Source organism: Mirounga leonina, unplaced genomic scaffold (assembly GCF_011800145.1).
Source record: "Mirounga leonina isolate KUSES-001 unplaced genomic scaffold, KU_Mleo_1.0 Mir_114, whole genome shotgun sequence".
NCBI lineage: Eukaryota > Metazoa > Chordata > Mammalia > Carnivora > Phocidae > Mirounga > Mirounga leonina.
The window spans coordinates 14,991,241-15,003,696 of record NW_023270265.1 but is presented as its reverse complement, the minus strand read 5'-3'; the positions used below and the strand labels follow the sequence as shown (position 1 = coordinate 15,003,696).

Below are 12,456 nucleotides of genomic sequence, written 5' to 3'. Positions count from 1 at the left end.
GTAGGGTCAAGTGGTTTCACTAGGATGGGAGGGCCGGCCGTGGGCCTCATGGGAAGCATGACCTTGTCACTTATGGGGATAATTACAGCCAGGCTGAAGGTGTAACCAGGAGGGGTTTCAGGCAACCAGGAACAGATGATAATCCTATTGGTGGGCCAGATATGGTATTTTCAGTTTTGCTTCTTGTGTTTTGGTTGGCACTGTGTTTTTCAAAAAATTGAGCCCACACTTTAAAACCAAAACTTTCAAATAAAAATCTAGATTTTCACTCTTCTAGGAAAACTCGGAGCGTCGATACCCTCGGGCCTGCCGGCTCCCGCCACGGCAGCAGTTTGGCCCATGCGGCCATCCCAGCCCCTACTCCCCACAGCGTCCCTCATGCTGCCGGTGCCCGAGGTCGTCCTTCTGCTGTTAGCCCTCTTGTTTCCTCGACTGTGGCCTCCGGGCTGGGGGGTGACCTGTGGCCCCCACGAAGGAGAATTCAGGACTCTCTTCCTTTCAGAACATGAGCTTACCGCCAGGACTGGAGCACCTGGTCACACTCCTCTCCAAATAACCACAATCGACCTTTTCCCTTGAAATGTTCAAACTATCTGGGAAGAACATTTGTCTTTGCTTTATGCCAGCCACCTGGGCCAGCATTTGCTTGTCTTTCACCTGGATTTGGTCACCTGTGTATTTCTTCTGGAAGCATGGCACCACAGGGTGTACACATGTCCCCCGAGATTTTCTCCCCCAAAGAGCAGGGGGCTTTGTGCATCAAATCCCAGTATTACTTTGGGATAGGTGTCCATGGGAGGAGCCTTTGTTAGCAAGGGTACGCAGAGTCCTTTGGGGCCCCCCTCCATGCACCCACTGCTCAAATGTCCCGGCAGCTCACCTTGGGAACTGATTTTTCGCACAGTTCTCTTAGATATGGACTTATCACATATTGTTTGTCAAGGTTTTCAGGGTGAAACCACCAAAAGGGCAGGTATAGCCAGTGAGGCCCCAGCAGCAAGCCCAGGGAGACTCCTAAAAACTTCATTCTTTTTACATTTTAAAATAGAATAAACAGGCTTAGAGATTCCAAATTTCACTTAAAATAGCCCATACGTTAGAGCTATGTTTCTAATTTTATTAAAAGACAGTAAAGACGTCTTCTACTAAAGAGACACTTTCTTTACACATTTTCATGTCACACACTGAAATTGATTTGGCATCTTAATAAACTTAAAATATGAGCTAATTAAGTGGCATTTTAAAAGCATTAAAAGGCACCTGAATGTCTAGCCTGTGGAAGCACAGAGGGCTTTTGCCTTCAGTCGGGAGCGAGCCATGTTTCCTGTTTCTTTGCAGGGAGACGGATGTTCAAAAAGACATAAGACAGAGGAGGATGAAGGAGGATTTGGGCACATTTCTTTAGACTGAAAAATTGATTACATTTCCAAAGAGAAAGCTCTGCTTAATCAATGACAGAACGGCTAGGTTATATGGACAGATGACCTCTATGTCAAATTCTTGGTTTTTAAAAAAGATTTTTAATTTATTTATTTATTTGAGAGAGAGTGAGAAGCAGCAGGGAGGAGGAGCAGAGGGAGAGAGAGGAGCAGACTCCCCGCCGAGACTCAAATATACCCTGATGCGGGGCTCGATCCCAGGCCCCTGAGATCATGACTTGAGCCCAAGGCAGACGCTTAACCGACTGAACCACCCAGGGGGTTGGATTTTATTTTAAATGTTTATTTGAGAAGCATCCTCAAGCCCAACACACACACACTCACACACAAAGTAAAAATTCCACCACGGAAAACATTTACAATATGCAAGAAATGAAAGTCCTGCCGCCCCCTCCCCCCTCCCCCCAAGCCTACCACCCAGAGGTAACCCTGTGACTTTTTCTGGTAATGCTGATTCATAACTCATTTAACTGATTGAAACTGGAGCACAGCATCCTGGGCACAGGCATCTCCCAGAAGCTTTGTGCACTCGAGTTTGTCTTAGAATCGTGTGCAATCTTGCCTTACCTGTCCTTCTGCTCTGGTCAGGGAGGGAAGGAGAGCAGGTTGGTGGGGTTGCAGCTCTGAGGCCACAAATACAGGCTGGGATGGAGCGTGTCAGGGGAGGGTAAGGAGGCTGCCTGTTGGAGCTTTTGTTCAACACGGGGGCTGCAGAGCCCAACGCGGGGGCAAAGTCCTTGGAGCCGAGGTTACTGCACTGAAAGCAGATGGGAAAGCTTGCAATTTTATTTCTTAGTAGAAAAAGTTATGGCAGTGAACGTAGGAATCATTGTTCAAGGAGGAGGAAATTTCCTGATTCATGACAGAATGCTTAGACAACGGACACCTGGGTGGCTCAGTTGGTTAAGCGTCTGCCTTTAGCTCAGGTCATGATCCCAGGGTCCTGGGATTGAGCCCCACATTGGTCTCCTTGCTCAGCGGGGAGCCTGCTTCTCCCTCTCCTGACACTCCCACTGCTTGTGCTCTCTCTCTTTCTCTGACAAATAAATAAATAAAATCTTAAAAAAAAAAAGAAAGCTAAGACAAGTGTTTTAATCACAGGAAGAGGATCAACATAAAATGTTAAATTAAAAAATAGAGGGGCGCCTGGGTGGCTCAGTTGGTTGAGCGACTGCCTTCGACTCGGGTCATGATCCTGGAGTCCCGGGATCGAGTCCCGCATCGGGCTCCCTGCTCAGCGAGGAGCCTGCTTCTCCCTCTGACCCTCCCCCCTCTCATGTGCTCTCTCTCTCATTCTCGCTCTCTCAAATGAATAAATAAATCTTAAAAAAAAAAAATAGATACGTAATTGGGTACATACAATGTGATCCTGAATGAGTGAAATCAATTTCTCTGTTTATCTATCTCTTAATGAATAATCAGACATAAATCAAAGAAAACCAAATTGAAATATACCAAAACATCAAATTTGTACTTTATCCTCACCTATATTTTTCCATTTTACTCTAATGAAAATGTATTTCTCTTGGAGTAAAATGTTCATACGAAAGCAGAATGCTACCTCTATAATAACCCAAACTGGTCTTTGAGAAAGAGGGACTAAATCGAGGGTTACTGAAGACGTGTGAAAACCAGCACCAGACACCAGGAGGAAAGTTTTTTAGCCTCAGGTTCTCAGTGAGGATGATTAAATATTTCCAGAGTCCTAAGTGATGGTAATCTCTGAATGAAACTTGGTAAGTGAAGCTTGGGCTGAAAATTAAAATTACATCGCCCTTCTCCTCACATACGAGAGGGAACTTGTACAGTGGTTTCATCGCCTCCCAGGTGGCCTTTGAAGTTCTGGGGTGCAGGGGGCTTGAGGCCACCAGAGGGATGGAAAGGGTGGCTCCCCAGGTACATGGAAACCACAGGGAGCAGGGTGGCTGCCTCCCTGGGGGGGGGGGTGCTCCGAGCCCTGAAAGCTCTTCTCTTTCACCAGGGTGCCCCGAGTCTTCTGTGAAGGAACCCTCTTTCTCCTATCTCTCCTCCAAGGTGTGATGCCTTTTTACCATGACCTCACATTTAACGTCATCAGATCAATATCTGCATTTCTCTATAGAAGAACGTGTGCTACAGTTGGGTGTCTCGGACCTGAAAGTACAAAGAACATCATGTTGACATGGCTGATTTTTACACTGACCATAACTGAAATCCTTTCTTAACTCCACAAGGCTGTGTTTTCCCCCACACGAATAAGGAGCCTCATGACCCTTCTGCCCTGCGTTCTTCTGGGCCCTCTTCAGAGCGGCTCGTTGGACTGGCGAATGCAAAACAACGCAGATAATTTTCTTGTTCTAAAGAATAGCTGATGATTTGACTTTAGGTGCGTGTATATGAACATTTAAAATACGATTGCACTGGGAGCAAGAAACCAACCTGTAGAGATAGCCGGGTTTCCAAATACTGACATTAACTTTTGGTTCAGATTTTCAAGGGCCCCCTATTCTCCCTCCCTGCTCCCCTTTCTGCCCAATCTTTAATTTCACCTGTTCCTAGCTCTTTACTTACTATAGAATGGACTCTCAGATGCTTCTGGCAAACTCTGTGTTATTAGGATGGGATGGCGCTTTGTTATTAGATTGCATTTTATTATTTCCTTCAGCTCAACGTGTACCTGATTGATATTGGAGGGCTCTCCCTGTGGGTTGAGATTGAAAGATGCTGCAAATGATGTTTATTATTTGTGTGGGCCCTGCTTCCGTGCAGCCAGGTGAGAGACACTGTGCCGGGCAGGCTGAAGGGCAGGCTGGCGTTACCTGCTAGAGCCTTCAAAACCTAGAGCTGCTTTTGTTTGCTGCATAGAAGGGCCAGAAGCAGCTGCTGTTCTGTTGACTTCAGATGCCTGTTTGGACGAGGAGATCAGTAGGCATTTAGGACGGCTATCCTGGCCTCTTCACACAGCGGGTCTAGTTTACCATCACCTCCTGGGGAAATAGGTATGATTTTCTTTTGGCCAGTTTTCTATACAATGTCATGTCATAGAAGACACGGCTTCCACTAGAGGTCAAGTCTCAAAGTACACTGGCACGTCAATTGTTAACTAGCCTTTAACAGAGTATGAGTGGATTGCACAAGCTTTTATTTCTGAGCAGAGTGTGGGAGGCGTGATGCCAGCCTGCCCGGCAGGAAGCTCTCCAGGGCTGAGAGATCCCTAGACCCTCACTAGTAATTCCACGCATTGCCAGTGTTGCGACTCTCATTGTCTTAGTGAGCCCATGTAGAATAGTCAAATGGAACAAAAACTGTTTTGGAGGCAAACCGTAATAAAACACATGTGAAAAGAAAAAGAAAGAAAAAGAAAAACCCTAAACCTCCTACCCCTAAATTCCCATGATATCATTTGAAATCTAGGGCTAAAACTTCATTTTTCTTTCTGTCCCTCTTTTGTTTCCAGTGTCCTGGGAAGAAGTCCAGAGCATCAAGCACCTTAACTCTGTGTGATTTAGGATGTGCTCATGCATGTAACACAGAGAACAGGGTTTTGAGTAAGAATTTAAGACACAGAAAAAAACCCAACTTGAATGTGGGCATAGCCCACTGGCCACTTCCACTTGAAATCGAGCATGCTTCCGAGAAGGCAAAGTGCTGGTTGGGAGCAGTGCTGAAGGACTTACCAAACTCCAAGTCTTTGATGTTACAGTGGAAGACAATTTCTTCGTTCACCATGAGTTCTACCACATTCCAGTCTTCTATCTTCTCTAGGATGACCTTGTGTCCATCTCTGGTCAACACAGCTGCAAAAGATGGAGACGGATGTGGGTAGCATGGGGACAGGCTCTAGATTAACCTGATGTGCAGATGTCTTCATGGATGGTGGCAGCTGACTTGTTCTCCAGTCGCCCCTGGCTTAACTCAGCTGCACTGGTGGGTACCTACCTGGTGCTGGCCCAGATGTGCCCTCATCTTTGCTGGCAAGTGCAGCCAGGGACCTGAGCAATTCAGGTTTTGGTTACAATTTGCCTCAGACCCATAGGATGTGTGAAAAATATGAGATGTCTCTAGGAAGAGTTTTTGAACTTTTATCATAGAGATGATACTCAGTGTTGGAAGGCATGTGGGGAATCAGGTGACTTCTTATCCCGCGGGTGGAAAAATAAATTGGTCACCTTTCTGGAGGTAATTTGGCAGTACAGACCGAAAGCCTCAAAAGCCTCAAGAAAATGTAGAATTACAAAATGAACTAAACTCTGGCCTGGGAAATTGCACTTATAAGAAAGCCTCCTCAGGAAAAATAAGAAATTCAGGCAGACTTTTGTAACAAGATGTTCCTTTCTGCAGTATTACAATAGAAAATACTTTGAATAATCTACTGTCCTAATCAGAAGAGGATGGTCAAGCAAATGATGGTGGGTCCATATTTATATATATATATTTATATATATATATATATTTATATATATATATTTATATATATATATTTATATATATATATTTATATATATATATTTATTCAAACACTTCAAAAGATGTTTATGAATTTTTTAAATAGCAAGAAAAATATTTGTAACATAAGCAAGCAATCAGGGTGTATATATATATAGTATCTATGAAAATATATCTTTAATACTAATTAAAATATGTATATGTAATAGGAAAAGAAAACACTCAGTGGGTATATCTCTGTGGTAATAGTATGTGAAACCTCTTCCTTTTTATTCTTTCGGCATTTTCCAGATTTTCTATAATAATAAGAAACAAAGTGCCTTTTTTTTTTTTTAAAGCTAATGAGCTAAACTTTGGAAGCTGCTTTTTAGTTATCACTTCTCTAGAGATCAGCCATGGAAAAGTTTTAGATCTATCCTCTATTGTGGAAATCCAAAAATATATGCATTTAGGTGAAATGATGTGCATTGACCATCTTGGGGTTCTGTGTTCTCTAACGTGTCTCTCCTCAGTTTTCTTAATATGTCCACCGCGTAACATTGGTGGTAGAATCAGTGTGCTAAACCACCGTCTTGGATGGTCTTCATACACTGGTGAGAATTTTGGTTAAGATGGGAAGAGGAATCAGAGGAAGGTCATGTTTTGTTTTGTTTTTTTGAAAGTCTTAGAATTTCAATCAGTCTTATGTGCAGAAAAGCAGACAGTTATGTCGGTTAATTGCATTTAATTACAGAGACAATTGCTGTTTTAAAACGTTGGTGTGTCCACTTCTTCATCTTTCAATCAGTTCAAGAACATCCAGCCCCAACTGTGAACATTTTAATTGCGTGATTTTAATTTCACTTCTGGAAAGGAACTTCAGAGAGTAACTCAGTGAGGATCTCCATTAACAAGATAGCGCTCCTCAGGCACCCAGTGGTGGCCCTAATTGACCCTGCATCAGCTAACGCCTCTCTCTACGGAACACCCACCTCTTCTTTGGCATATTTATGTTATTGTATCCTGTTTAAGTGTCCTGTCTTAAACATCTTTGGAGGAAGGCACTCAGCTTGGACCAATGACTTGTTTAAATGAAGTGGTCCATGCAGTTTGGGATGGCCAGTGGATCTGGGGATCAGACACTCTCCCAACAGCACCCCCTCAGGAGTGGGGACGTGTCACCCGAGAGGGAAAAGCTGCAGGTGAGTGGGTGGGAGGCAATTTGGCCTCCAGGACCTTGGCTTTGCTTTGTCAGAAGATGCTCCTGGGAAATGGACTTCAATTTGATAGGAAGAAATCAGGAACAAACCAGCCTCTCCATTCCCACCCCATCTCTGGAGACAAGGTGTTGCCTCTATCCTACTCACACACAACACCCACTCTGTAAGGCCTGGGGGTTCTGGAGAAGGAGGCACGGGTTCTGTGTGGCCCACCGTGATTGCACTGTAAGTGAGGACGGGCTCTGCAGAAGGAGCCCCTGAGAAGCTGTGCACCACGCGGCCCCCCACAGCGCTTTCCTTTCGCACAGGGCAGGGCCCCGTCTGACCGAGTCTCATGGAGCACCTGGGTTTGGGGTTTGCTTTATGACAACAGCAGTCCTCCCTCATGGCCAAGTGTATCTAAGAAACAGGCCTCGATGCACCAAATAACTTACCCTATGGAAGTCGGTGGTGCCAAACAATGTGAGTCTGCCTCATACCTGAGCCAACAAAGCCCGACCGGAAGAAATCCTCTTAAGAGACTATATCACCCTTCACTTCACCTTCTATATGGTTCGCAAAGCATGGGCTCTCAGGGCCTTTAAGGGCACATGTCTCCCTCACTGACCATAAACCACCCCACCCCCAAACCCAGTGCCCGGTGTTAAAACAGCTTGTTAAATAAATGAGCTCAATGTAATGGTGCTGGCTACCTCCAATGACTCTTTTGGACACTGAGTGAACTAAGTCTGATTCTTACGAAAGCGATGAGCCACCTCAGAGTCCACATCCTATATTCATCCTCAGGACGCCTGTCCCCTTCTCATCCGTCCAGGCTGTGCCGAGCCCAGCTACAGGGTGGTCAGCGCGGGCTTAAGGGATCAAACTTGGAGAAGCACCAGAATTCCTGCGGCTCATCCAAATGCCACCTCTCTACATGGAGGCCCCATTTTTTCCTACGAGCTCCTATGGGGTTGTCTAGTCAAAGAAAGGTCAGATAAATAGACTCCATGCAACAAAGTCTTTCCAAAGGCAGTGGCTAAACTCCAGCATAAATCAACCAGAAGCTGTAAGGCCACCCACAGAATGCCTGCCTCTTTGAAGTGGCACCTCATTCTTCAAGGGGGATCTGGGTAAAATGAAGGAACACGGAAAAGCCTCCCTCTTCTCAGCACAGGCACCATCTGGGAGTGATTTAAACACAGCTAGCTCGGAAATCACAGCAAACAGACAGGCAGGCATCTCCCCCTCCTCTGCTCGGCCCAGTTGCAGAGCTGATGACCATTAATGTGTGCAGCTAATGCGGAGCTAGGGACGGGAGAACGGAACAGAGAGCATCTTAGCTAAATAAGGGTGGATCCTATCTTTCTGGGTTGGTTTCAATTCCTTTTCGTTCCTTTTAGCAGGTCATTTGGCAGACTTCATTCGGGACAGCAGACAAGGAGCTACGATGGCCAGGGAATTACTTTGGACTTGCTGTTAAGCATTAGATAGTTTAATTTCATCAATTTTGAGGCCATAGTAGAGACATTTTTGCTGAACTATTATAATTTGTGGGTAATAAGGAATGAACAAACATTTTCAGATTCCTTAAGGCACGGTAAGTTCAGGAAAGATCAGGCATATTTCCAAAGCCAGCAAGGCTTCGGGACATGCTAAGGGGCTATGATTTTCAAAGAAATGTACAGAACTGAGATGCAGATTTTACAGAGGAGGACCTGCAAATACACCACTCTGTGCTTGGTGTGATTGACTCTAAAGTGGTGGAGGGAGTGGGGGACAGGGAGAGGAGCAGATCCTTGCTTTTGTTAGCATCCTGGCATTTGTCAGCAGCCCTCAGGAAATGCTGGCTGCTGACATTATATGAATTATCATTCAGGGATACACAAACTAACTTTAAAAATCAACCACCTGCTGGTAGCTTGCAATGCTCTTCTCCTTCAACCATAAAAATTCTCCCCTTGATCTTCTCAAGATACTCCTTCCCCTCCCCTACTGTGGAAAGAGCTGCTTATGCTCTTGGCTTCCTCATCTCTCCCTGCTTTTCCACCTCCTGCAGATGGAGGCTTCAGCCCACCTTCTCTTGACCTTGTGCTCTCAGAGGTGGGGAACCATTCGCACACTCAGTTCTCCCCACCCCTCTTAGCAGATCGACACTCGGACTTATCTCCTTTCTTACTTCTTTAAAATACTGTCTGCCTTCAGCTCAGGTCATGATCTCAGGGTCTTGGGATCAAGTTCTGCATCGGGCTCCCTGCTCGACGGGAAGCCTGCTTCTACCTCTGCTGCTCCCCCCTCCCTTCGTGCTCACTCTCTCTCCCTCTCTCTCTCAAAAATAAATAAAATCTTAAATAGATAAATAAATAAAGAAAGAAAAGAAAATACTTTTGCTGGTTTAAAAAAACCCCAAACTATTTTGAACTCTAAAATTTTATCAGATTATAAATGTAATGCAGACCCACGATTTTTTAAAAACCTTGAAATTTTAGGACAAAAACTGTTAAATCACCATATTCATCCCTCTCCCCTTCTCTTTGTCATTTTCAATGGAAATGGGATCACAGTGTAGGTGGAATTCAGGAACACACCTTATTCCCTCACCGCTGTGTCGTGGTGATCCCGCCCTATCAATATACATGGATCTGCTGCACTGCATTTCATGGGATGGATGGACTACAATTTATTTAAGCCAGTCCTTTCTCTGGTTGTTCTCAATTCTTCACTATCAGCAACAACATTGCAGAAAACATTCCTGGGCATGCCTCTATGTACATGTGCGAGTATATATATGAAAGATATGAAAGAGACTGAACAGTGGAGTAGCTGGGTTCTACAGTTCATGGTTAAATTTTAAGACATGGTCAAGTTGCCCTCTGAAGTTTCTGTGCCATCTTGCCTTCTCATTGCAAGTCTTTAAGAACACTTTTTTTCGGGGCGCCTGGGTGGCTCAGTCGGTTGAGCGACTGCCTTCGGGTCAGGTCATGATCCCAGGGTCCTGGGATCGAGCCCCGCATTGGGCTCCCCGCTCTGCGGGGAGCCTGCTTCTCCCTCTCCCACTCCCCCTGCTTGTGTTCCTTCTCTAGCTGTGTCTCTCTCTGTCAAATAAATAAATAAAATCTTTAAAAAAAAAAAAAGAACACTTTTTTCTATGTCGTTCATCAGCCATGAATTCATCTTTTTCTAGAAATGACTCCTACTTAACAGTTTGGTGCCCATTAGCCATTTTCTTCTTGAAATCCTCATCTCACTGGCCTCCTTTGCTCTGGGTTCTTTCCTACCTCTGCGCCCGTCAGAGGGGCCACTGCTGTTCACACCTTTCCTTGCTTTCTCCCCAAGTCTCACCTCCTGTGGATCCAGTGTTCAGCTCCATTCACGTTTATTTTAACTCATGTTTATTGACCCTTTAGATGTACCTAGCACAGGGATGCCTGGATGGCTCATTTGGTTGAGCGTCTGACTCTTGGTTTCAGCTCAGGTCATGATCTCAGGGTCCTGGGTTTGAGCCCCGCATCTGGCTCCCTGCTCAGTGGGGAGTCTGCTTCTCCCTCTCCCTCTCCTTTTCCCACTCCCCCTGCTTGTGCTCTCCCTCTCTCTCTCTGTCAAATAAATAAATAAAATCTTAAAAAAAAAAAAAAAGGAAGGAATGGAGATAGGGAAGAGGGACAGAGGGAGGTGTTGACATTTTCGATGGGGAAGGTCAAGGAGCGCCTGTGGATGAAGGTGACTTTTGAGAAACACCCAGGGGCTGTGAGAGAGCGAAGAGTGAGGACCAGGCAGGGATCTGGAGAAAGAGCATTCCAGGTGGAACAATGGCCAAGCCCCAAGGCCAAAGTGCACCAGGAAGGCCACTGTAAGCCTTTGGCTTCTCCCTTGAGTGAGCTGGGAGCCCCCAGGATGTTCTTGGAGGCACAGGCTGTGCTCTGACTCAAGTTTAAAGACATCACCTGGCTTTGGTGCTGAGGACGGACTGCAGGGGACAAGGGTGGCCACAGGGAGCTCAGGGAAGAGGCCAGGGCACTGGTCCAGGCAGGAAATGATGATGGTGGCTGTGATGAGTGTGAGGCAAAGAGAGGACAGAAAGATGCCTGTGACATGAACAGACATTTCTGCAAAGACAACATACAAATGGCCAACAGACACATGAAAAACTGCTCCACATCACTTGGCATCAGGGAAATACAAATCAAAACCTCAATGAGATACCACCTCACACTAGTCAGAATGGCTAGAATTAACAAGTCAGGGAACGACAGATGTTGGTGAGGATGTGGAGAAAAGGGAGCCCTCCTACACTGTTGGTCGGAATGCAAGCTGGTGCAGCTACTCTGGAAAACAGTATGGAGGTTCCTCAAAAAGTTAAAAATAGAGCTACCCTATGACCCAGCAACTGCACTACTAGGTATTTATCCAAAGGATACAAACATAGTGATCCAAAGGGGCATATGCATCCCAATGTTTATAGCAGCAATGTCCACAATAGCCAAACCCAGAAAGAGCCCAGATGTCCATTGACAGATGAATGGATAAAGAAGATGTGGTGTATATATACAATGGAATATTACTCAGCCATCAAAAAGAATGAACTCTTGTCATTTGCAACAACCTGAATGGAACTAGAGGGGATTATGCTAAGTGAAATAAGTCAGTCAGGGAAGACAATCACCATATGATTTCACTCATATGTGGAATTTAAAAAACAAAACAGATGAACATAGGGGAAGGGAAGGAAAAATAAAATAAGATGAAAACAGACAGGAAGACAAACCATAAGACTCTTAATTCTAGGAAACAAACTGAGGGTCGCTGGAAGGGAGGTGGGTGGGGGGATGGAGTAACTTGGTGATGGGCATTAAGGAGGGCACGTGATGTACTGAGCACTGGATGTTATATGCAACTGATGAATCACTAAATTCTACCTCTGAAACTAATAACACTATATGTTAACTAAATTGAATTTAAATAAAAAATAAAAAAAGAAAGATGCCTGTGAGCTTTTTGGCCTGAGTAACTGAAAGACTGGAGCTGTGTGCACTGAGATGAGGAGAATGCAGGAGGGGTTGGGGGGTGCTGGGTATTAAGAGGTCAGTTTAGAGACTTTGGACATATTAGCCTGAGATGCCTACCAACCATCCCAGTGACAATGAGAGGTCCTGATTGGAGAGATAAGTTCGGGAGTCATTAGCAGATAGATGTTATTTAAAGTCACAACTACTGGGGCACTTGGGTGGCTCAGTTGGTTGAGCATCTGCCTTCGGCTTGGGTTGTGATCCCGGGGTCCTGGCATCGAGTCCCGAGTCGGGCTCTAAGCAGGGAGCTGCTTCTCCCTCACCCACTCCCCCGTTTGTGCTCTCTCACTCTCTGTCAAATAAATAAATAAATAAATAAATAAATAAATAAATAAATAAATAAATAAA

At 45.1% G+C, this 12,456-nt stretch overlaps 1 protein-coding gene across 1 annotated transcript in view; it reads right to left on the bottom strand.

Annotated features, from left to right (window-relative positions):
* Positions 1-4,340: 4,340 nt before the first annotated feature.
* Positions 4,341-12,456, bottom strand: part of CUNH10orf53 (chromosome unknown C10orf53 homolog) — a 10,921-nt gene continuing 2,805 nt past the window's right edge. Inside the window, exons 2-3 of the mRNA XM_035020419.1 lie at positions 5,096-5,215; positions 4,341-4,405 (exon numbers count right to left, since the gene is read on the bottom strand). Of these exons, the coding sequence (XP_034876310.1) occupies positions 4,341-4,405; positions 5,096-5,215 (185 nt within the window). The remainder of the gene's footprint in view (positions 4,406-5,095; positions 5,216-12,456) is intronic.